Genomic DNA, 25992 nt, shown 5'->3' on the forward strand with positions numbered 1-25992 from the left:
CTGGACACAGATGTTCCCAAGGGGAGATAAGAGCCCTTTTGTGCTGGTCTCTTCCAGTACCTGAAGGGACCCTACAAAAAGACAGAGAGGGACTTTTTACCAGCCTGTAGTGACAGGACGAGGGACAATGAATTCAAACTGAGAGACAGCAGGTTTAGATTGCATATGAGGAGGACACTGTTCCCTCAAGGGGAGGCGCTGGCACAGAGAAGCTGTGGCTACCGCATCCCTGGCAGTGCCCAAGGCCAGGTGGGACTTGGAGCAGCCTGGGGCAGTGGAAGGTGTCCCTGCCTGTGGCAGGGGGTGAACGAGATGTGCTTCAAGGTCCCCTCCAGCCCAAGCCATGCCACGATTCCGCGGTTTTAGGGACACCCGCAGCGCTCTGCGGAGGGCGAAGGCCCGTTCGCCGCCGCCGCGGGCAGCGTGACGTCACGCGCGGCACCTGTGCCGTCAGAGCCGCGTGACGTCACGGCGCGGGCGGGGCGGCGCAGGGAGGGGGCGGCAGGTGGCGCGCACGGCCGGGCCGGGCTGGGAATGGAAACGGGCTGGGAATGGGCCGGGAATGGGGCGGGATGGACGGGGCGGGCGGCCCCGCGCTCCGGCTGACAGCGGCGGCCCGGCCCGGCCCTGCCCTCCCGGCGCGGCGCGGCGGGACTTGTAGTGCGCGGCGGGCGGAGGCGGCCGGGCCGGCCCCGGGGCGGACTACAAGTCCCAGGCGGGGCGGGCGGCGCTGTGTGTGAGCCGAGCCAGCGGCGCGGAGCGGGGCGGGCGGCGCGGCGGGGCTCGCTCGGCGCCGCAGCCGTAACCTCCCGTCTCTCCCTCTCGCAGCGGCCGCGGCGACGATGCAGGCGGAGTCGGGGATCGTGCCGGACTTCGAGGTGGGCGAGGAGTTCCACGAGGAGCCCAAGACGTACTACGAGCTGAAGAGCCAGCCCCTCAAGAGCAGGTGGGGGCGCGGGGTGCGGGTGCCGGGCGGGCGCGGAGCATCCCCGCGGCCGGCGCTGCGCAGCGGGGCGGCCGCCGAGCGCTCCGTGCCATAATAGCGGCGTTGTTGGCGGAGGGCGGGCCGGGCCCGCGTTATGTAAAGGGCATTGTTGGCCGTGCGGGCCCGGCTGTCACCCGGGGCAGCCCCGCCGGGAGCGGGGGCGAGGCCGGGGCCGCGCCTGCCCCGCTGAGCGCCGCGGCCGAGAGCCCGTCCGAGCGCGGAGCTGCGGAGGGTCTGGTAGCTGCAAGGTCTTGTAGCTTCTAAGGTTGTTCTGGATTGTTTTGGCTTTTGGTTGTTTGTTTGGGTTTTTTTTGTGTGTCTTTCTTCTTGTTTGTTTGTTTTATGTTTTTTTTTTTTTTGAGCCTCAGCGGCTTTGTTGCTTGCTTGGGGACTGAAAACTTTTGCTAGGTAGGTCACTTTCTTCCTAGAGTAGTTCTTCCCTGAAATAGACTCTGTTTGCTTATCTGGAGCGGCTGCATCGCGTAGATACGCTCTGTAAAGGGAAATAAGGCGGTCTGTGTGTGTTTCCCTCCCTTGAGGGCTGTTAGCGACCCGCTGTCCGTCCTACTGCTGGAAGAAGAAAGTCAGTGCTCTCCCGCGCCTTGAGCATCCTCCTTGTCAGCTATGGCACGTTTCTCCCTCTGATTTTTCATTCAAGGAACCCTCCATTTCACCTCAACACTCTCCTTAGCAGCGCTCTGCTGAATATAAGGTCATTGCTACAAGTGTATCTTGATTGTGATCAGGTCTGTTTTTAGCCTGTCTCTATATTCACATTTTAGTTTTGAATGCTGCTCTTTGTACGTCTCTGTGTAGTGGAAAAATAAATAAGAATGTAAATGTTAAACAAAGAAGTGCTAGAATGAGTTTGGGTTTTACAGCCTGTCAGACAAACTTCAAAGTAAATAAATTACTTTTTGATCATTTTCTGAACGTTTCAGAAACACTGAAGGTTTGTAGTAAAAGGTGTTAAAAATTCTGTTGCTGTCACAAGGGCTGACAGATGTGGGGCCACCTCCTGTGTCCTGTCTTCTCGGCAGCCCTGCCTCGCACTGTTCCCCTGGTCTGGCTCAGAAATGGTGCAGGCAGTGCTGGTGATGTGCAGCCTGACAGGCCATCCAACCAAACTGAAGTTGCCAGAACTCCTTTGCTCCCTAAGGTTATGCGGGGAAATTGCCATTTCCCAGGTAATTATCTGTGAGCCAGGCTAATGTGCAGAGCAGATGGGGTTCACCAGCACTGTTGGGTTCCAGCTGTGATGGAGGCAGCTGAGACACACAGGGCTTTGGGTTTCGTGCTTGTGTTGCCAGTGGAGTGCAGCAGTCATAAGTGCTGTGCTGTGGCCCAGTGGCCCTGTTTGCACCAGCTGTGTGCCCTGACTGGGGTGCAGGAGTTGTCCCTTTGTGGCTGTCCTCTCTGTAGTCAGCAGTTTGTCTGTGCTTTCCTGGCGTGAGCATGGATAGCAGGTCTGCACTGGAGCTTAGGTGGCAGGTCTGCATTTGACATTGCACAGATGCTGCAACTGCTTTTGATTCCTGTGACTTGATGCTTTGGGACCCAAATGCAGCCTGGCATTGTTCACCTCTCTCAGGAAGGAGTGAATAAACTCTCTAATGAAACGTTGGAGTATTTTACTGTTTTCTAAATGTTGTCACTTCAAACTTCCCTGGGGTGAATTTCCCCAGTTCATCCTTACCTGATATTCCTGTAGAGACAGGACTGCCCACCTTTTAGGTTTAAAGGGGTCTGTCATCCTGACATCCTGGTGGTGCCTCAGGCCAACATCTGCCCTGATGTTTCCAGGACAGCTTTTTGGTGCAGTGACCAGCTCGTCCCAGTCTGCCTCGTGTCCCTCCACATGTAGCCATGTGTGTGAGCAGAGGCAGCCCCGAGGGTGGAATAACAATCCATGGTTTTTCTGGCAGATAGTGAGCTGACATGTTAACCTCAGTGTGGAGCCTGCCCAGCTCACGTACAGCTCGTACCTCGAGGGAGAGTCTCAGCTGTCTTCCTGGTATTGTGGGAGATGAAGATGCAGAGGAGTCAGGGGCCCTGCCGGGTCCATATAAACCTGTCCCTGGAGCCAGGCTGATAAAATTTGACGATAACAGGAGGCAGAAGTTGCTCCCAAACCTGTTTGTTTCATGATCGTATCTCAGAGGACTTCTGTAGTCCTTCAGCTTTGCTCAGGCCTGGAACCAGTCTGACTGATGATTATCGAGGGTATCAGCATCACCCTGCTGCTTTCTCTTGTGGATGCAAATCAGGAGTAATTGCATAGCAGTGAGTGGAGCAGCAGCAGGTCAGCGTGGTGTAGTTGTGGGACTGTGGCCATGGGAATTGCTTTCTTACTCTCTCCACAGCCTGGCTCTGGAAGGGTGCCTGGGGAGCAGGCAAACCAGAGCTGATGTGAGGAGCTGAGTCTAAACAGCAATCTGCTCTTTTCCCTGGTGAGAACTGCTGATTTCCTAGCAACATTCAGGGCTTTCTCTGATCTTTTTAACCGTAAGAGTTGAGAAGCATCCTTGGCTTACTCATAGCAGCTGAAATTGTGAGTACAGAGAAAATTTCATCCTGCTCAGAAATAGGTAAGAATATCAGTGCTCTGAACCAAGAAGGAGCAGTTTTGTTGACCATTTTAACTCAGCCCTGCTGATACTGCCATCCTTCTCTCAGTGAAACTCTCCTATTTGCTTCCTCACAGATTGCTTGTTTTCCAATATGTGACATCCAGTTAAAGATTTCTCCTCTCCAGTGTGCCCTCACAGTTACTCCATCCCTGTTTCATAATTCAAGTCTGCAATCCAAAGCCGCAAGGGGTCCAACAATAAAAGCTTTTTGCAGTAAATACTGTACTAACCTAGGCCAAGCCACAATTGAATGCTAGAGGCCAAGTTAAAATGTAAGCCCAGCAAAAGCTTTAATCACAGGGGGTGGAGAGGATACATGGGGCTGAGATAGATCAGTCAAACCCATACTTCCCAAACCCTCCCAACTCATGAGAAGTTGGATCCTTGGGCAAAGTAATACCTACATTCATGGGATCTCTGGAATTTGCCATGGTCAAATGCCTTTGAAAACTGAGATGATATTTCAGTTACTTTGGTTTCTCCAGAGTCACTTTTCTCTGTGGGAGGAAAATGGGCTTTCAGGCTACCCAGTAAGACAATGAGGTCTATTTTTTTCCCCCTCACATTCACATTTTATTCCTCTCCTGCCATATTCACAAAGTATAATAGTTTTAATATACAAGTGCATACACTTAAGTATGTATGTGTTTATGTAATGAACAAGTAAATAAGATTTGTTTCCTGGTACAAGCAGTGTACAGTGAAATCGATGGAGTTTTATTACTAAAAGCAAACACAGGTCCTGACGTGTCTGCACGCAGTCAGCAGGGCACTGGAGGATTGAGTTACATCTTGAATGTGGACACTTTAAATCATTTGGCAATGTTTTGGATGTCAAAGTGGTATCTGGAGGGAAAGGCTGTACAGCCTGCCATTGCATGGGGCATTCTAAACCAACCCAGGTGTGGCAAATGCAGCAAAATTTTCTATATTAAATTGATTTTCTCCATATTTTTTTGTTGTCTGCAATGTGTTTCCATTTGGATGGTCTGTGTGACATGGCAAGCACCAGCAAATTATTGTCAGCTGTTGTAATTTACTGCCATGCTCTTAATAAAACCTGCAGATAAATTACTGCTGTTTGTGCCCTTTTCTGTTGGCTATGTTTTCAGACTGGTTAAAAAGCACCTGAATGATGCAGTTACTGAAGTATTTTTAGTGGAAGAAAATATTAGGAAATGCATTTAATTTGCATGATAGTTTCTTAGGAGGCTTATTTTTGTTTTATGAGCAATAACATTGGGATGTAGAGTTTGTCATTATTAAAACAGCAATGTCTTTATAAAATTCTCTTCATTCCTGCTGTCCAAAAACCTTTTCCTTTGTGCAAACCTTCAATATTTTACTCATATCAGTTGGTGCCTCTTCTCTCTCCAGTTAAGATCCTCTGTAAAGCATTCTTTTTTGTTTTTTTCCTCTTATCTGCTCAATGCTGAAGTTTTGATTTACTTAAAGCTTCCCTTTTAATATGCAATGATTGTTGAGGAAATATTAATTTCGTCAAATAGACACACGTTTTTGAAATGTGTGCTTACTCTGGAGCCAAAGAGGACTCTTCTGAAGTGCCCTAGTGCCTTAGCCTGCAGATGATCAAATTTAATTTTGTAAATGAACTTTGCAGCATGATTGAATTTGAACTTGATTACATTAGGCTTAACATTGAGTTTGTGCCTTATTGGAGGTAGTCTTTTCATATTACTGCTATTTATGGATCTTGTTCAAGTGTTTTATATTCTGGTTGGGTTCTGCAATGCAGTTTGTTCAAGCTACTGCTTATATCTGTTCCAGTTGTGCAAGAAGTGGAAAATATCCTTTATTTAGAACAGGTCACATGTTCTTGCATCCAGGAACCGTGTCTCAGTGTGATTAAAAAAAAAATCAAAATGTATCTTGGAGGAACAGATTTAAAAAGTTCCTGAAATATTTTTCCGTCTGTTACAGAGGAACATTACATATTTTAAACTAAAAGGTAATAATAGCTGAGCTGGAAGTGCTACGTAGGCCAGCACTGCCTGAAATCAGTGGTAAAAGTCTGAACCGACGTCAGTGGGAGTAGAGCTAAGCCAGAAGTATGTCTCTGAAATCTCTTCGGTAACATTTTTGTGACTGAGTCAATAATTCCATGTTTATTCTGCACCTCAAATTCGCTGCACTGGGAAGGAAACCCTCACCACAGCTTTTTGTACTTTTTTATTTTTGAAAACAGTCTTAAAAGGAAAGGCTGCTGTTGGACTGTCTGTGGTATAAACATGTGGAGGCAATAAGTGGTATTTCCGTATATTTCTTTACTCAGGGAGCTGGTGCTGCTCCCTGTCTGTAGCACAGCATTTGCCATGGTGAGAGATCCTGGGTGACCTTTTCTCTCCTGCAAAACTCTCACTCTGTTATTTGCAGTAGGCCTTTGCTATTTAGCAAGGAAGCAGAAATAGCCCATGAAATTCAGTTCAGCATTTGCTTTGATACGAACTATTGAGCGTCACCTTTTTGCTTCCCTGGCCTGCTTTCCTCGGGAGGGTTTTGTGTGGCTGCCAAGCTGATCAGAGAGGGCACAGATATTTTGAGGCTGAGCTGGCAGCACTGACTGTGCATCTTTTAGCAAGCACATGTGTTTGCTTTTTATTTATCAAACTGCTGGCTGCATTAGTTGTGTAAAGGTACATATGCATTCTGCTTGAAATAAATCCATACTTTTCTGGTGAGCCAGGAACTTCCCTAGCTGGCTGCTGTTGGTTTGCAGATTCCAGGTGCTAATTTGAATCAATATATTCTGTCTCTTAAAAGGCTGAAAATAAGCCTGTGCAGCCCTGCTGATGGAGAGCTGGGCTGCTCCTGGTACTGCTCATTTCCCCACCTAGAGTGGAGGTCATTTCACAAGCTTCTGATATAGAATTTGTGGGGCTGCTGTGAATCTGTCCACTGTCATTAACAAGTAATTGCAGAGCCTCTTATGCACTGTGTATGTTTTTATTTGGCACTTAGGGCAATGTATCAGAGTCCTTCCCAGCACGGTGGTAGGCAGCATGACTAATTCCTGCTGTACAGCCTGGTCAGGATCTAGAAGAAAACTGGAAGTGAGAGCAGAAGAGATTTGCAGATGTACTATTTTGCAGGCAAATTCAGCCTCGTAAACTTGTTCTCTCATTAAAAGTTGATTGGGAAAAAAATCTGTACAGCTGCTTAAAAATGAGGGTACAGGAGAAACCTGTTCTGACACTTACTGATGCTATCCTGTTTCTGTGTTTGCTTTTAAAAGCAACATGTTTTAAGACTTAGAAAATGAAACAGAAGGAGTAATTTTCTGTTTACTTTTCTGCTAAAAAAAATTGAAATTGTGTGTTGGCTGTTAATTGTCTTCTGTGAACAATCTGCTGTTTCAGTGTTGGGAACAAAATGAGAGTCCAACTTCCATTAAGCTGGTCAGGCTCTTGGCCATTGTTGTCTGTCTGGTTCTATTTTGGATTCAAAAAGTTTTTGAAATACACAGGCTGTAACGTTTTTGCTTGGAAAAATTAACTGTCTTTTAATATAATTTTTTGCTGGAACAAAGACAACATGATTAAGCAGCCTGGCATGGCAGATTTTGCTGGACAGTTAACTGTTGCATCACTATCATATTATACAAGAACTGATGATTTATTTTTTATAATCTCTAGTTAAACAGTAAACTAATGGCTTGTGTAGAGTTTTACACTTCATTTCATACTGGTGAAAAAAAAAACCAGCATAGGAAAATGAATATTATTGCATATTCACAATATAACTATGCCACTGCTTGATCTGCAACAGCTGTGAAAAACCTGATGCTGCTTTGAGTGTCAAGATTGAATTATTCAGGTTCACTGGAGCCAAAGTTTTGGAAAAGGTCATCCTGTTCTCCAGTCCAACTGGAGCAGAAGTTAAGTGCAGTTTTCAGTGTTAGGCACCCCAAGGCTCTGCTTGCTATGGGTGGGCACTAACAGTTTTGGGTGCATTTTGAAAGGCTCTGTCTCAGTGGCTTTGCCCAGAAATTCAGCTTGTGACAGGCACAGGCCTTAGTCACTGCTGCCTGTGGGCTTCACCTGAGAACAGGTGTTTGAGAGAGGCCACAGTAGTGTCCGAGTGAAACAGGGTAGTGTGGGTATCACTGGTACAAGCACAAAAAAGGTGACAGTTACTAAGAAGGGCCTGCACTACAGCCCTCAGCTGATACTTCAACACTAATAGTGCCCTTGGATCGAGCTCACTTTTTCTGGTAACATCCCTGCTGCAAGGCCTGCTGGAATGTTTGTGTTAGCAGCTTTCTGCCAAGCATGCAAGCCAGGGGCTGGTGGTTTTGAGCTTTTTTTCTTCAGTGGTAAGCGATTATGTAGAAATACTCTGTAGACTCCCCCCCACCCTGACCTGCTGCTCGCAGCTGCTGCATGGACTGGACTGGCAGGTTGAAGGGCAAAATTGTGTTGCTGTGATATATAATTACTTCTTCCAGCATGAGCCAACAGAGCAGCTTGCTGTGATGATTGTTACGTGTACTGCTATGTAAAACAGAATGCAAGTGTAATGTGGGGTTCGGGCTAGTATTTTAATGTTGTAATTAGCAGCCTCTAACCGTAAACAAGTTTTTTTTTAAAATCGGTTCCCATGAAGATTATTCCTTTACAATGCAGGCAGACATACATTTGCAGATGTGGGGTTTATGAATTCTGTGTTCCGTGCAGAAATGAGCATCAAGAACAAACAAGTGCCTTTTTTTCAGACCCTTCTTCTCTTACTCTAGAGCACCTGAGGTGCAGTGTCAGGTGGCTGGAGCCCAGTCCTGCAGTTGGTATTTCATAGGGATATTACAGCTCAGGAAAATAGTTGCACTGGGGACGATGCTGCAGCTGCCACCTCTGGGAAGACTTGGATTCATTCTCCTCAACTGCTCCCCAAAAAACACTGATCTAAATTCACAGGTACGTTGCACCTTCCTTTGTGCTGCTCTTCTGGCACAAAATGGGCATAAGCCCACCTGAACCTGCTATTTGGGCTGGTGTGGCCAGGGAGAGCATGTTGGGGGTCTGGTGTTGTCAGACCACCCTGTGAGGCTGCTTCTGAACAGAGCACTGAAGTTTTGGAGAGTTGGAAGGATGTCTGTGTCTGTTTAAACCTATAAAAGCAATCTTTGTGTGCAAGGATTACATGCCTGGTACCATTGGCCTACTGTTACATTAAAGAATGTATTTGAGGTGAATTCTGAGAAAATACGGGTGAATATTGGTATTTTGGGTTCCTGGAAAGATGTTGATAATCTCTGAGATATTTAGGTGCTGGAATCTTGCCAGTTTTAAGGTGTTTAAAGCAGCAGGATGATAACAGTATATTGTTAAAGCTTGCCTGTAACCCAAATATTGAGATGCTGTCTCTTTTCTTTGCAAATATGCGACCACACAATCTGCTGGAGGAATGGGGGAAACAATAGGGCAGGGGAATTGGAGTCTGGAGGTGGGAGAAAAGTAACAAGAATTGGGAACAGCCAGAATGTCCCAAGTGAAGGATGCTGTGTAGGATGGAGGCTGGAGCAGTCAATGATTGTTACTAATCTTACTGCCAGCTGTCCTGTTGTAACATACAAACACATGAAACAGGAACTGCTTCGATCCTTCCTGGAAGAGAAGCAGCCAGCTAGAAAATTTGGGTTGCAGGTACTGTTTCAGGGTGAGAAGATGGGAGCAGACTTAGTAAGCTGTCAGATGGTGAGAAATTGGGAATATGGGCAAGGGGAACATGTGGTTCTGGGGCTTCAAACTGGGAGGTCGGAATAATGCCATGGAAGTGGAAAAGGATCTGAGTGGGAGAGCCTAGCTGAGCATGTTTTGTGCACATGTACTATTTCCTTTCAGGATTTTTTGGGTTTTTATCTAAATAAAAGAGAAAGCTTGTACAAAGTATGACTTTGGAAATGCTTTTTCTGGATGTGTTGCTGCGTGGTAATATGCAGCTGTAAAGCCAAATTAGGAATACAAACCCTTTCTATAATGTTTGTGAACTTTGGTCTGGATAAAAGTTGCAACCTGAGAGAGTGAAATCAGAATGGAATTGACATGCAGGAGGGAATGATCTTAGAGAAAAGCAAAGGGAAAAAAATTAGAGGCTGTTCATTGGAAGCTGGAAGGAGTTCAGGGGCCTGTGGGTCTCTTGCACTGTGTCCCTTGGATGCCATTAACTACTGTGTTTGGGTTTCTGCTCAGTCTAGCAGCCTTTATTTTATTTGTAGCAAATATTTACAACTCTGCCCAAGCTCAGCCAGCTAAATGCACATTCCAGCTCTCTGTCAGTCTAGTGAAGCCACAGGTACGGTTCACGAGAGTTGCTGGGATCATTTATTTATTTATTGCTGTTGTATCACGCAGGTTGCTATCAGATAAATAATTATTCCACCCTTGGAGAAGGTACATTGTAAATCTGCTAAGCTGCTCCTTTGTTTGTTAGGCTTGTGCATAATGAGTTTGGAATTTAAGATTAGTAGTGTGCTGTGCAAAGTGCTCATTTCGTGACCTCATCTCGGCCGGGCTCGCCTGCCCCTCCACCTGTCACATCCTGTGGGACACTCGGGGCTGTGTTCATTAGGGGAGCTCCGGGTTAGCCTTGCGTCATCTCATTTCTATGCCTGCTGTTGCCTAGTGGAATTTAAAAAACCCCACAAGGTGGGTGCCTGGGCTCCTCAAAGAACTTGGGGTGGCTTCAAAGTAGGCTGGTGAGCAGTGGCCTGGAGCAGGGGAATGCCTGAGCTGGCCAGGGCGGGCTGTGAGAGGCTGCTGCTGAGCTGAGTTGGGTGTTGGGTCCAGGGGAGCTGTTGCTAAACCCTCCTCAGAGTGACGTGCCCAGGGCAGGTGTGCTCTGACAGAAATGAGGAAGAGCAGGTAGTATGACATCCCCCTGCCCCAGCTTTGTCCACTCAGCACATAGAAGTTTTGAGTTCCAGTCCTGACTGTGACTCAAGACACAGGATTTTAAGTGCCCACTGTCGTTGGGAGTGCCCAAACATAAACCCTGGACTTTGTGAGGTGTCTTTTTTTTTGCAGAAGCTACTCCATTTTACATGGTAAAGTGTTGTTTGAGCCTGGTAGGGGCAGGAGGGACTTGGTGTAACACAAGGGAGAGAATATTTGCATTGGATGTTCTGACTTTGCTCCAGAAAATAGTTACTGGTACAAAGTGGAACAGCTCTACCAGGGAGCAAGTAAGATGTGCTCAGAAATGAAATGGTTTTCAGCTCCATCTAAAAGGTAGTTGTCCAAATTTCTGTAGTCGAGGTCGCAGCATGAAATATGGGGACCTGCTCAAAGTAAATCTGTAATCACTATTTATGGGGCAGAGAGAGTTGGATGAAGGAGAGTCCTGAAATGTTGCAGGAAGGCAAGGAAGTTGAAGGGTGGTGTGGGTGCTGGTGCCCAAAAGGCCTCTCAGAGTGGTGTGTGTTGGTGAAGCAGCTTCAGGCAAAGGTGGGTATTAAGAGTGACGACAAGCATACGTTAGTTCTTAAGAGTGCTTAATTTTTTAGGAATGTGAAGTCATTTGTGGTACAGCAAAAGGAGCTTGAATCTGTGTAGAAACATGTTACAAAGGAGTAAGGTGAGTAGGGCAGGAGCTGAATTAAGATTATGTCTGTATCACAAACTTGTTTTTTAATTTAGCTGGTTGCACAATTTACAGTTTCAATCTAATTGCAAAACTACTGTGCAAGTGATAATTTGGTTCCCAGCTAATGCAACTTTTGATACTGTACAAAACTGTAGGGGCTGTTAGCCCTGAAGATGCTGTGGGCCTGCAAAGACTTTGTGTTTTTCAAGCGTCCCCAGTAATGTAGAAAAGTGTTAAATGGGTCTGCCTGTTATGAGGCTCTCAAAGGTGCTGGAGCTGCCCCTACAAGAAAACCAGGGTTGGCTGGAAGGGGCCTGGTGCTGCTGCTGGATGTTCTCAGAGCTGGAGAGGAGGTCTTCCTTGCAGCTTTTTTGGTATTTCCTAAGGAATTGGCCGCCCTGCCTTTAGAGCAGCCTCCTGCTTTCTGGGAGAGATCCCTCCAAGCAGGCAGTAATTGCTGTCTTTCCAAAGCAGTCCTCTTTTGTGGAGGAGTCATAATTACCCCTCACTTAGTCTTTCTAATGAAGGTGCTTGTAAGAGTTGTGCTGGGGTGTAAAGATGTCCATAAGGCAAAGTTTCCCTGTCTGTGCCTGCAGTGGTCTCTTGCCCCAGTCTGGAGCATGTGTTCTTGGTTCTCAGGTGGGATCTTCAGGCACTTGCTCTTTGAAACTGGGGGACCATATGGCTTTTTGCCTTGCAGCACCACTTGAGACTCTAAACAGACCTGCAGAGAAACAGGTCCAGTGATTTTGTGTTCCTGAAGGCTGCTGTGCTGTGCTGAGAGGCATGCTGGGGACCAGCCCTGTGAAAGGAAGCTGCTGAAAGAAAGAAAAGGTGGCTCTTGCAGTGAGCTTCAACCAGGGGCACCTGATGGTGGCTTTATCAGCTGCTGATCCCACCATTTCCATCCTCAGAGCTTTTCCTGGCAGCCTGAAGAGCTGTTTTAGGAAGGCACAGAGGGCAGCTGGCAGGGTCCTGCTCTCCCCAAGCAGTGCGAGAGCATCGCTGCGCTGTCGCTGTGCTGCAGGGCTGGGGGTGAGCCCAGCCAGCAGCACTGCATGAGAAAACATGCTAATGATCTGAAGAAGAAATACTTCAGAGATTTCTTCCTGTTTGAGAAACTCAGTTCAAGTACTGAATATGCTCACTGGCCTGTTTTCTCCTCTCGATTTTGGGGTGTGCTCAGCAGGATGGTGCTGGTTTGTGTGACAACCAGTCCTATCCCCTGCTCTGGGATAGCTCCTGCCCTGTTGCTATGAAACATTTTAGTTAGATGCCATGTAAAAGGGATGAATATCCATCTCTGACTGCAGAGAGATTTTTTTTTTGTGGCTCATCTCTTGCTGATCAGTTTTTTGCTTCTGCTGGTAGTGGGTTTGAATGATTTCAGGTGTTGTGTAATTATATAGATGCTTGTTTCCCTATCTGTAATTTAATTCCTTTGCATTGATATTTATTAAATAGCACAGCACAGAAAATTGCAGTATCTGTCCTCATCCCTTCTCAGTGGGTTTATTTTCTGTGGCAAGGACTTTCACAGCTCTTGAAATTCTAAATCTGTAATCACTATTTAATCTAAGACAGTTTTCCCTGTATTTAAGAGCTGCAGAATCAGGCTGTGCTTTGGAGAAAATAGCAAATTTGCTAAATTTGGCTGCTTGCAGAGTCATTCAAAGTACATAGGTTGTTCAGCAGGTGCTCTTTGGCTTCTTGTGCTGTAGGGAATGCTGGGTTTTGGAGGTTAAGTGGGTGGGAATGCAGTTCCTCCTTTCTGCATGTAGCACAGGAAAAATTAAGTGGTTGAACTGCGTGCAGTTTATTTGGTGGTGCTTACAGCTGCAGAGCACCCCTGGCAGCAGAAAGCTGGGTCCTTTAGAACTGCAAGATTGTATTGATTGTGCTGCATTTCTGCTGGAACAAAAATATAATGGGCTCAGCATTTGCACTTTCCACTTGTGCATTGTTTTCTCTTTATTTTGTGTATTTAGAAAATGCTATGCTTTGCAGACTGCTGGTTTAGTATTTTCTGTGGAATGAAAACCATCTGGGTAATTTAACTGAATTTTATCGAAATTTTTGGGAACAGGCTCTTTTCTGTTTCCTGGCATCTTATTAGAAAAAGATGAGAATTTGAGTTAAACTTCAGGGAGGTGTCTGACGTGCTGGAATTTTAGAAACAATTTGAGCTTGTTTGAGGTTGTAGAAGCAATAGAAATATTAAAATGATGTATAGTGTCTCCCAAAAGCATTCTTCCTGAGCAAATGCCTGCATAGACTCTCCTCCCCCTAAATGTACTTTAAATCCTTGGCATAGTGAGAGCTGCAAGCTAAGAAGGCATCCAGTGTTCAGGATGAGGCTTCTCTGAAAGAGATCAGACTTAAATGCCAGCTGAAGTTAAGCATATGTTTAAAGATCTGCCTCAATGAGACCTTTGTTCAACACAACACTTCTGTGTAGTCTTTATTTCAGAATCCTAAATAATTCAATTGGTTTTGTACTGGTAGGTTTCATCTTGTTGCAGCCCCAGGCCTGTAACAAACACAGGAGGGATCCACCAAGCCTGAAGCATGTGAGCTGTGCTGCTCAGAACTATTTGTGCTTCAGTTTCTGTTCATGGTTTGAGCTCAAATCCATGTTGTTGGATTGGGAGAAGAGTGTTCAGCATATGGCAAGATCCTAAATCTGATGTACTTTCCAGCCTGACACTGTGATTTTAATATGTTCCACTTTCACTGAAATACTACTTAGAAAAGTGAAAAATCCCACTAGAAAAAGATAAATTCATAATCTTTTCAACATGAGATGCAGAATTAACTGAATTTTGGTGTGTAGTCTGTTTAGCAGAGGATGAGCACTATCAGCTGGGTTTTTTTTTTCCTCTTTTTTTCCCCGAAAGACTTAGCTGCCCATTTAGTTTCTGATGTCCTGATGATAATGTTTGAGATGAGTATTGAGATCTGCACATGCTTCTATCACAGAGCAGTTCCTTCAGCCCCCATATGTGTGTTTGCCTACTGTGACAGGGAGGGCTTGTGTGGCTTCCCTGGAAAAGGAGCTCGAAATGACCACAATTTTCTGGATCCAAAACTGGGTTCTTCTCAAAGCCAGCCACAATGTTGTCAGATGTGATGCTGGGTGTCACAGGGACAGGATCTGAAATTTGGAATACAGTTGTTTCCAACACTCTGAAGCTTTTCCCACTGGCTAGACAGACTCACAGTCACTGAGGTGATGCCTCTGCAGATCGTCTTGCCCAGGTCCACTGCTCAGAGCCGTGTCATGCTGGGTTTTGAGTATCTCCAAAGACAGAGACTTCATAACTTCTCTGGATGACTTCTTCCAGTACTGATGACCCTCACAGTGGAAAAAGTGTGGAGCTTTTTTTATGTGTTTTGGGTTATTTTTTGAGTTATACATAAACTGTTTCCTGACTTCTTTGTCTCAGTGCACACAAGATGGACTATACAGGAGGCTGCACATCTCCCCAAGCTGTACTCCGTCAGCTTTGCTTTTTGAAGTAAAACAAGGGGCTTAATTTCTTATCTAAGCTATTGGATTTTGCCCTAAAAACAGTGGCTTGTACAGGTCAAGCTTAGAAAACCTGGTGGGCAAAACTTCTGCATCCTTCATTCGTGGCTCAAGGGCTAACAAGTTTTCTTCCTCATCTTGATTCAGCCCTGTTTGACACAGATTAGTTTTTAGCTCTGCCATAGCCCATTGTGGATGGATACAAAGCACCCTACAATGTAACCTTGCATTTAATGAGCAGGTCAGCCTCAGAGCAGAGGTTGTGTCCAGTACTGCAGAACTGTGCCTTGGTGTTGTTTTTGCAGAGCACTTGACGGATGCTCATCGCTTGTGATGTTATCTGGACTCTTTAACATGTATAATAATTCCATCAGACTGTTGACTATAATATTCCTGTTCTTTGATGCACCAGCACTGACTTGTCTGCTATGAATTCATACACTGAAGTTGAAATTACTTCCAAAATAGTAAACATGAACTTTGGCCATTTCTTGCTCTGGGATAATTCTAGAATCAGTTTCTCAGTGAGCTGTGCACCAGGTGGCTTTCTGTAACCTGTAGCTGTTTCTGTTCATCAGGACAACATACAATGCACTTTGGCCAAACTATATTAAATACATATCACATGGAATTGAGCATCAAATCTTTAGCTGGGACTGATCTTGTCTTGACTTTGTAGGACTGTGCTTCAGTTTCATGGAGATTATTTTTGGCAGAATCAAGGGCCAATAAACCGGAGATTTTAAAGAATATGTTCCTTAGCATAAAGAAAATTTTATTGGAATTACTGGCAAAGTTTATTTCAGAGATGTCTTCCAGGATAAAATGAAGTGTAGCAATTAAATAAAAATCTTCAATGACACTGGGAATAACAAGCAAGAATGCTGTGCTATGTCCTGCCATAGCAGTCTCACTTGATTTACTTGGTGTCCGCCATCAGGGTGACCATGGTTAGTCTCCAGTCTGTGTTTTCTGAGGCTGCCTTCATTTCTGTGTATTCTCCAGCTCTGACATGTTTGGATAATTGCAGTTGACTGGCAACAGCAAAACATCAAATATAGAAAATAAGCCATGTTTACTGTTCCAGACTTTGTTCCTTTTGCATTTCCAATAACTGTTGAGAAATAAGCAGAAAGTTACAGGTGATTTCCCAAAGCAACATTTTTTGGGGAAGAGACAAGATTTCTTGATGCCATCTAGAAGCTCCAAAGGAACCTGGGTCCTTGTAGATTCAATGGTCCTTCTTACTATACGATTTTAGATGAGGATGATACTATCATTTATGCAATCCTTTTGGGCTTTTCTTGTGTAGATTAGAGCATCTTTGGATGGTTAACAGTGAGCAGCAATATCTGCATAAGTCAGGATACTTATGACATGGTTAACTGTTCAGTGCTTTGGTGACAGAATTAACACCATGTGAATGCTGAATGTTAACAGATCTTGATAGCAGTTTTTGCCTCTACCTGTAATTCATGAAGTGAGTGCTCTTTTTACCCATTGCTTTTTGTTGTCTCCCCATGTTTCTCCCAAGGCTCAGTGGTGTGGACGAGGCAGGTGAGAACCAGGTGGGGGAGAGGTCTGAATATCTGTTTACAAAGCCATCACAAAATGCCACTTGAATGGCTCACTGCAAATGCAACATTTGGGGTCAGGGGTCCTGTCCCCTGTCATCTGTGTAAAATGTGGGATCCTGGGAGGTCTTAATGTGTGAGCTGCAGCTTGAGTAAAGCTGTTGGGGCAGTTTTAACTCTGCAATGCTTAACTTCAATTAAGTTGTCAAGTTTAGCATTGCTTTAGGCATTAATAGAGTTTTACTCTCGCTTAAAAATCTGGTTTAGTAATTAACCTCCATTTTATTCTGGAGTTCAGAAGGTGCTCATTTAGTGCAGCAAATCTAATGTCATGTGAATTAAAACATGAAAGATATGCAGTAATGAGAAACTGAAACAGGGTAGTGCAGAAATTTGATGATATGCAGTTTACAGGGAGCTGAGTTCTTAATGAGAAGCATGTTAAAGGCACAATCTTGCCTCTGCACTTGAAAAGTTAAGGGATGTTCTGAATTAAATTGGGAGTTAGTAGTGGAGGTGGTATTTGTCATGTTACACACTGAGTTTTTGTTGCACTGAGGTTTTATTGTACAGCTTTTTCTGAAATCTGGATATGGGATGGTTGTGACTGTACAACTACCAAAAGGTGTGAGGCATTTGCAGGGGCTGGGAGAGGTGTATAAACATGAAGACCCCCTTTTTTGTTTTAATGGAATTTTGATCCCCAACTCCAGCATATTCTGCAGAGTTTATTGTTGGAGAGAGGTGCAGAAGGTGGTACATGAAGGAGAATTACACCTGCAGGCAGCAGAATTGCTCCACAGAAATTGGCCTGGTCTTTGTGATGTAGTTGGTAGAGCTTTCCATGCTGCTGTATCTGTATTTTACATCCTACCACAGCCATTAGTGTTATAAAAAGTCCCCAGCTCCTTTGACAAGGGGACTGTTCAACTACTCCCAGCACTGAGTACAGATGTGTTTAATTTTCTTCAGAAAGTGTCAGTTTATTACATGTGTGATGTGTGGAGTATGTGCCAGCTGGTAAGTCATGCATTTTTCAGGGCTGGACTGCTGGCATCACACCAGTTCATACAGGCTGACTTGCCTTTGAGTATAAGGTACAGGCTCTCAAACAGCCTGGAACACTGCTCCAGTTTCTGCTGCCCAAGAGTTTTGGGTGACTGCAAGGATAAAACACAGGTTTCCCCTTTTATACTGGACATTGCATGCACAAAATGCTGATTACACATCTCTTTCTGATCTGGGGACCAGAGACTGTGTAACAGATCCAGTTCAGAACATGAATGTTTGCAGAGCAATGCTGTCCATCATGCTTTTGCCCTGTAATGTGCATTCTCACAGGAAAGTGCACTTTTACCAATTCTTTGTCATTGTCTACTTCAGAAAATGTCGGTGGCAAAGATGCAGAAGGCTCAGTGTTTTCCAACCATCTCCCCTCTAACTTAGGTATGTGAAATCAGAGGCTTTGTCTTTGCTATCATTTGAGTGATTTAAGGTAAAAAATAGCTTCTTATCACTTACTTAGCTGCTTGATTTCCAGGCAGTAATGTGGGGTAAAAGTTCACCTCATGCTGTCAGAAGGACTCTGCACTCTGTGGGTGTGGTTTTGTGCTACACCTGGTCTCTGCAAGGTATGGCTCTGCTCAGTCCTGGGCTGCTGAATGACTCTAAGGAGAGTTGGTTTATCTCACTCATTCAGTGGGAAGGGACCACACATGTTCAAAAATAAAAGGTTTTCTGTCTGCTGACAGAACTGACTTGTGCTGTAGCCACACAGTTACAAGACCCAACCCAAGAGAGGATTGAGAGCCAGACTGTGGGCCAGACTTCTCCTGCTGCGGCAGCTTGCAGTTATGCTGGGTTGGATGGAACTTAAAATCGTGTTGCTGACCTTAAAAAACATGGTAAAAGTCATGTGTGAGTTGCATGGTTGCTGGCCTCTGGTTGTTTCTTTGTATTTGGTTGAATTTTGCTGTCTTAAAACCAGCGTTACAGTAGAAAATTTGACAAGTGGCACACCTACAGCCAGTGGCACCTTTACCAATGAATCCAGTTGGAGGACTTTTGTGTCTGATTCTTGACATACTGAATTTCTGTTATTAACAAAAAGCATATACCAGTGGACTCTTAACCTGCCAGGGCTCTCTTCTGAGCTTTATGCTTACTCCAGAGGAACCATGACCCAAAAATACAGGCTCACCAAGCTAATCATCTTACCGCTCAAGCATAGTTGAGTTAATTCTGTGTAATAATTTACTGCTGTCAGCTCTACAGCAGGAGTTATCTGTGTGCAAAGTCCTGGTTCGCAGCAAATACCATGTAATGCAGGTTAACACTAACCCCTCTGACTACAGACTGAGCTGAACTGTCTTAAAACACTCTGGCTGTTGTCTTACCACACACTTGGCTGCTCTGTCTGCTCTGCTGCTGGATGGTAACTTGTTTAGCCAAGGGATTTTGGGTCCTCCTGCCACCATGGAGGCCTGGAACCACTTGGGTTGACTGAGGCCGTGATGGCCAAGTTGTTGTGCGTTAATCCATTTTCCATGGAAGACAGAAAGTGTAGATAAAGGATGAAATGGGGTTAAATTCTTCCCGTGAGTAGCTGCTGCTGGTAACTGTGGACTAGTTTGACAGGGTTCACATCTGTGTTAACTTTCAGAAGACAACATGAAGCTATTATGCAGTTACTACCCACTCCAGGATCTGCACATCAATTAGGAGAGGCTGCTTACTCATGCTCCTCAAAAGTTGTGCCAAAATAGCTATTACATTATGTCAGAGCCCATATTTTCATCCTGAACAATTAATCAGAATATAAACCTTGTTTCTCCTCAGCAGCTTTGAATATAGACCTACACCTTTGATACATGGTGCTTTCAGCTGCACTGGTTGAAGAGGGCTCCTCTGCTGTTGACACACATCAGGGAAATTGTGATGAAATGTGATATTATTTTGTCAGCAGTATATCTGGGAAGCTCCAACAACACCGTGTTCTGTAAACAGCTTTAATTCCATGTGTTATGACTTATTCTACTGTAACACTTCGGGTCCCTGCTCGGGACACAGCATCCCGTGCTGCTGGTAGGTGCTGTGTGAGCATGAGGGGAGGTTGTGGGCTGCTTCACAGCAGCTCTGCCATCTCAGAATAAGACACAAGAAGCAGATGGCTGCAGGGGGAAACAATGAGGCAGAGCTGTCAGCGTGATGGGATGGAGTCCTAGCACACCCACTGCCTTGTTGCTGGCAGAACCCTGCTCCGTGTCCTGCCCTGGAGAGAGCTCTTGATGGACTTGGTCAGGGCAGGTACACTTGGAGGTGCCTCTGAGGATCTTCCTTTGTGAGTGGGATCAAGCACTCAGCAGGCGGTGCTGGAGAAATGTGGCATTGTTGGTGACCAGCTTCCAGCTTTCCTTCTTGGAATCAGGAACCTGGGGCTCTGGATCCCAGCCCTGTCCCCTTGGGTATTTGTGGTGGTTTATTACAGCCCAGAGATTCATGGCAGAAGGGCCTTGGATAGGTGTAGTCTGTCAGGTAAGATGTGACATGCCAAGGAAGTAACGCCTGTGGTGAAGTGACAACACCTGTTGTAACGAAAGCAAAATATTTGCTTTACTGATGCTTCTGGTTTTAGACGTGGAGGAGCATGGAGGCACATTTGTCTCCTCGTTTTCCAGGCTGTTCTCCTGTAAGAAGTGTCTGATAATGCTGCTCAGGAGCTCCTCTTGTGAGAATATTTGTACTGTGCAGCACAAGACTTGAATGAGGATTCTATACAGAAAACAGTACCATCATGCTGATGGCCAGGCTAAACTTTGTGCTGTAATTCTAGATCCTAATTCACAATTTTCTGTCTTTTTTGTCTTTTGCCAAATACCTTTAATGCAGAGAACATTATAAGTCAGAAGAGATGTTGTGTGATAAAAATAGAAGCACATGCTCCAGTTCTTCCATATGTTAATGGCTGGATTTTCAGGCAAGAGATTCCAGTAAGGTGTGCCAGCAGTCTGAATACCTGCATGTGCTGTGGCCCTCTTTTCATGAAAAAGCTGTTTGGGTTGGAGACAAGGGTGAAGTTATTGGGAGTTCGGTATCTCTAAATTGGATCCAATTTTGTGTGATTTTATTAGAAGAAATGAAGTATTGTAATTCCTGAGGTACGTGCTTGCTCTGGAAGGTTCTTGCTCTGGAAATTCTGTCTTGCTTCCATTTATTTCTTCTCCATTGTAAAATTGTGAGTGCATAACTTCAACACACTGGAGGCCATCTGGAAATAGCTGGAGCAGGCTCAATTACACATTGCATTTGATAAAAACTTTTCAAATACCCTTTTCGGGGGAAGGGTGGAAGCCTGGAAAAAACTTAATAGCAAAAACGGACAGAGATGAGGGTTCAATAAATAGGAAATTATGGTAATGTTTTCATTCAAAGAAAATGCACAGGCAGAGGTATTAGATGATGATTGAATACAAATGTTGAACCATCAAAGTGATCCCTTGCCAGTGGCTGTTCTCTTGGTTTATTCTTCTTTCTACCAGCTAATGTATATGACTTCAAGATGCAAACCACTTTTCCATCATTTCACGAGATACCCACCTGGATTAAAATAAAAGTAAACTCATTAAATTGAATAATACAGGCTTGTAGGGAAAGTAATAATCTTAAGCAGGTAGTTAACACATGGATTTGGTTGTTTGGGAGGCTGTGGAGGTAGATTGTGCTGGAAGGCTCAAAAAGATTGGGCAATTGTATGGACAGACAGACACTGAGGGCAGCTGGACTGGGGTTGCTCTGTCCCTCAATGGCTGTGGATGCTGGAGGGGGGCAGAGCACAGCGAGCAGCTGGGCGTGTGCCCTTTCCACTCGAGACAGGGTGCTGAACAGGACAGAGTGTGACTCTGCCTCTGCCATGCCCTTGGCCAGCACCTGGGGGCTGCGTAGCGCTCAGCCAAGCTCTGGCAGGTTGGATGTCTCGTTCCTTCTTTCTCTTGTTGTTTCCAACCCAGGAACAACTCGTCAAAGTGTGGACTAATGAATCATTGCAAGTGCTTGATGTGTTGGCAGCTCCTTGCCACCCAGCTTCACACTCTGTTCTGCTGCCGTAATTTTAAGAAACTATTGGAACAGTGCCCTCCTCCCCCAAAAAAAGTCTATCCAGAGATCTGGGAAGTAATGTATGCAGGCCTCCCCCAGTTTATTTGTACCGAGCCGTTTGGGTAGGCCTTGGTGTTAGTTTTAGCAGCAGAGCAGGTTCTAGTCAAGGAATCATAATTTGGATATAGTTTACCCTGAGAAGGTAATTGAGTGATTTATTCCAGAATTGGTGAAAACAAACTCATCTGAGTTGGGAGAATCGAGTCCAAGACACCAAAATCTCCCAAGTTCATAAGAAAGAGTTTTGCTTTACATGGGGTATTAGTCATTATCCTGTCAGTTGTGTTTGGTAGTTTGATTTAGAATTTATGTAGCAATCTTTCACGCCAAGCTGTGTTCTCTGTTCATCTTTGCATGTACAGGAGACTTGTTTGTTCTCCCGGTGTCTTAGTTTAGTTGAAAAATTGAAATCTGTACTTTCATCAACTATTTGTTATATTTTATTTGAGTCACAAACTCCATATCATGATGTACTTCAGTGTACATGGCAAAACAACTTAGTCCAGTGTTTTTAAAAGTCTCTAGGGAGCAGATGCCTTGTGAGGGGGATCTGCTTCCCTTGTCTTGGCTGTGGGGTCAGTAGGTTGTATTTGTGCTTTCAGCAGAGAAGAAATAAGGACTTATGGAAGTGTATGGTCCTCTCTTGACTGGGTACTCAATGAATCTTTGGGTTTTCACCCCACATCCCTGTAACACCTTGACCCTTTGCTTTCTGAAGCAAACCACAAGTCACAGTGCAGGTGAGCCTGGCCAGGGGAAGAGTTTCCATTTTACAGAGGGGTCAGTGTTTCATCTGGAAGCTGGGAATTGGGCCTTTCCTTCAAATCCAGAGGAATAGTCCCCTTCTCCAAGAGCTTAAACCCTTTTCCAGTATTTGAAAAGTTGCCTGCTCGCCTCTGCTAGTGTTCCTGCCTTTTATTTTCCTCCATTTCTGCAGTGTCAGGAAGAAAAAATAAATCTGTAATCCAAGTAACATCCTAAATATAGAAGTGCTAGTTTACAAATGAGAAGCCTTTCTGATGGCTTCAAAATGGTTTTGTAATAAAAGGAAATGTATTTGACACTGCCAGAATTTACAGTCCCACCAGAGACTTGTGAAAGAACTGCTATACCAAACAGCCTGGGCTGGAATGGAGCTTGTTGACACGTAGGGGTTACTGAAGGGTATTTCTGGCTGTTGCCATGAGGATGGCTTAGCAAGAAAAAATACCTTCTCTGCAACTACTGTAGGGCCTGTCTGTACCATCAGCTTTAAGCAAAAGTATTTTAATGGATGGTGGTTAAAGGGGGAGGCAAAACTGGTACCAAGATGTGGCCCCTGAGAGCCAGGAGGAAGGGGTTCTGAGCAAATCTGGTGTGGGTGGTACTATCTAATACTGCTTTTGGCTGTTTAACCAAGTAAAAACCAGTTTTTATGGAGTCCCTGGAACTTTCAGGCTTTATTTTTTTCTCTTCCTCCCTTTCTTTCTCCAAAATCTTTCAAACTTTGAGTCTCTCATGTGTTCAGTTATAATTGCAGGAACGTGTTACAGTGGTCTTCAGATGCTGTCAAGCACAGAAACCATTCTCAGCTGTTTGATGAGATTTCAGCTGTGGGTTTAAAGGTGAATGGTCTTATTCCATTTGACAGCAATATTTGCAGCTGCATCCAGGGGTTCAGTTCTGTTTGGCACTTAGAGGCATAACCACAAAGGAGTTAGCAAAGAGGGGTAGTTTGCCATGGTTTCTGCTTGGTCTACCTTTGGAGGCACTGTCAATCTGTTGGAGAGAGAGGAACTTTCTACCCATCTTCTGAGGGTGTCCAAAAATAAAATGGGAGGACTTTAAAAAGTGGCTGGTGATAGAAGCAAATAAATAGTATGTAATGAACTTTTGCTCTACCGAAAGTAGTTTGCAGGGTGAAATCAGATGGCTAAAGTAAGTATTGGAAGCTTGATCAATATAATTGTCTATAAAACTGGGCATCTAATGCTTACTGTCTTCAGATGAAGTTCCTATCTTTTTCACTGACACAAACGAGCTTTGCACTACATTATTTTCTTCTGCAGGCCTCTGAAGGGCTTTATGACTTGCCTGGAAATCCTGTGTTGCTGCACAATCAGAAAATGGAATGCCATGATATACTGAGCATCGAGGATTTGCTTAAATGTTTTGCTAAAGATCAGTTCCTTGTGCTGAGTGACAGCGGTTTAAACAGCAAACCCCCAGTTTTAAAGCCTTAGTTTTCATCCAGGTTTAGGCCTGTGATTGTATAACCTGTTTCTGTGGGTGCTGGGGCTTTGCTCTGCTTTTTGCTATGATATTAACTTGGAAGACTTCTGCTGCCCTCACACCACAGGCTCTTGTTTGAGTCCCCACTGTGGTGGGGACCACCAGGCTCTGCTCCTCCTTGGTACGCAGTGAAAATACCTCCATGAGCTCTCAGAGATGTTTCAGGTTACATAAACCAGGATTTAAAATAGTATCTTTTTCACAACATTTGGAACACGTGTTCGTGAATATAAATTTTCAGCGCAGTGCCAACAGAGTTAGTTTAACAGATGCAGAACTCTGTTACTAAGTATAGTTTCTGCAGTTATCTCCCCACACAAATTTCTCCCTGGGCATTTGCTATGTGCTTATCAACACTGCAGAAGATCATATGCATGTTCTTTTTTTTCAGAAAACAGTCTGCAAGCTTTCTGCTTTCAGAAGCTATTGAAAGCACGTTCTTCTGAAGCCACATTGAGTTTCAACTGATGAATCAGAATTCTGCATGGAAAGATTTGGGTACAAACACAATAAGAAAATTTAGCAATACTTTTTTTTTCTTTTTTTTTTTTCCCCCCCATTTTTGCTTTCCCTTGGTAAACAGCAACACTTGCTGGCAAGAATGGGAATAACAGATCAATCTGTTATTTCCAGTTGTCGGATTCCTGCGTGTCAGTCATCCAGCTCTTTTCCAGCTGTTACCCAGTGAGAATTTACCTGCTGGAGAGGAAGATTTAATGTCTTGGCAAAAGATCAGACTCCTCCCTAGTGACATCAAGCCCATAACAGAACCTGAAGTCAGTTTCAGAATTCATTTGAATGAAAGCCGAATTCTTGGAGTTTTCCCACCAAAATAAAATGCTCTCATGAGTTAAGCAAACGGAATTTGGTCACCAGTAAGCTCAGGAAACTATATTTAAACAAGAAAGAAGGAGTTAATTGAAGGTTGCCTGTTCCTCTTTTGCCAAGCAGCAGGATTTTTGTAGGGTGTGAAACTGTGGTTATTAGCCAGGGCTAATGGGGATTGTCTCATTCATTACCATGCCCTGTTAAGAGTAACTGTTGGTTCCTCTGTTCAAGCAGTGCCTCTGTTGCCAGTGCTGTCAGGAGATCTGCTTCATTTAAAAAAAACAAAGTCCTGGGCTTGATGTGTTAGTAGCCATTGAAGGGGAACATAAAAGGAATACAATAGGAACAACATACTGAAAAGAAGCACGGCTTTTAAGGTTGTTGAGTGCTTAATTCTTTTGTAATCAAAGAGAATTCAAGTGCCCACACACAGTAAAAATAGGGCTGGGGAAAAGAAAGAATCAAAACTAGCAAAAAGGCTTTAGGTTTGCTGAAGTAAAAGGGAAAAAAATGGGGAAAAGTACCAAAAGCCCCTAAAATTAACTAACCAAAACAAATAAGAAAACCCCATACCAGACAGAAACCCCACCCTGATCTGGTGGAGGTTGAGGGGCATAACTTGGCATACTTGATATAACCGTGATGCACTTTCTGTCCCATCACATCTGACAGGTGACAGTGGAACATGGAGGTTCTGCATGAGGTGTGAGCACTGCAGAATTACTTGTCTTCTGTCTGCTTTGACGTCCAGTAACTTATCAATAGATATAATTTTAGAGAAGTGTTGGTGTTGAGGTTTGGCATCTCTATTTTTGTGCATGTTTTAGGTTTTGTTGTTAAGATTGCATTGTTTCTTGTATGTGGGACAGCACAGTCCTAAATCTTTGGCTGATTAAGGAAAAAAAAGAGTTTCTGTGAAAGTGTGTGGAGTGATCCCTTTGCATGTGTCCTGTGAACATCACTGCTGTTGGCTTGTTGCTGAGGGATTGGCAGAGTTGGATATGCTTAGATAACTGAGGCAAGTGAGCATCTGCTGGAGTGGACACAGCTCTGTGCTTTGGGAAGAGCTTCCCTAATAACTGTGGGTTTAGTTTCTTTTATTGAACTTGATAATAGCTGTTGTAAAGGTTGCTTCACAAGGATTGGTGGTGTGGTCTGTAGTGTCAATTCTCATCTTCAGAGTTCAGAGTTCACTTTGTTGGCACACTGGTTGTAGTAGGTCCAACCTCCCTAATTGTCCCTTCCCCACCCCGGTGGTTTCAATGAAAAATGGATTTTTCAGCAATTTAAAACTTTTTCTGAAGGCGCCATTTCTTTCTGCTTGGCTTTTTCAGGCTTCAGCATTTGTGCTGCAAAAAATCTGTGCTGGGGTATTTGCAGGATTCCCTAAACAAGGAACTACTGCTCCAAGTCTAGCTCTGA

General features: G+C 44.6%; 1 protein-coding gene across 3 annotated transcripts in view; it reads left to right on the forward strand.

Annotated features, from left to right (window-relative positions):
* Positions 1 to 693: 693 nt before the first annotated feature.
* The window catches only part of MITF (melanocyte inducing transcription factor), a 99400-nt gene continuing 74101 nt past the window's right edge, over positions 694 to 25992 (forward strand). The window contains exons 1-2 of one of the 3 annotated variants that reach the window (XM_084214744.1): positions 694 to 734; positions 829 to 946. In XM_084214744.1, the coding sequence (XP_084070870.1) occupies positions 843 to 946 (104 nt within the window). In that variant the 5' untranslated portion in view covers positions 694 to 734; positions 829 to 842. The other 2 variants (XM_084214747.1, XM_084214748.1) reach the window with 2 other exon arrangements.

Source organism: Fringilla coelebs, assembly GCF_963513975.1.
Source record: "Fringilla coelebs genome assembly, chromosome: 13".
Taxonomy (NCBI): Eukaryota; Metazoa; Chordata; class Aves; order Passeriformes; family Fringillidae; genus Fringilla; species Fringilla coelebs.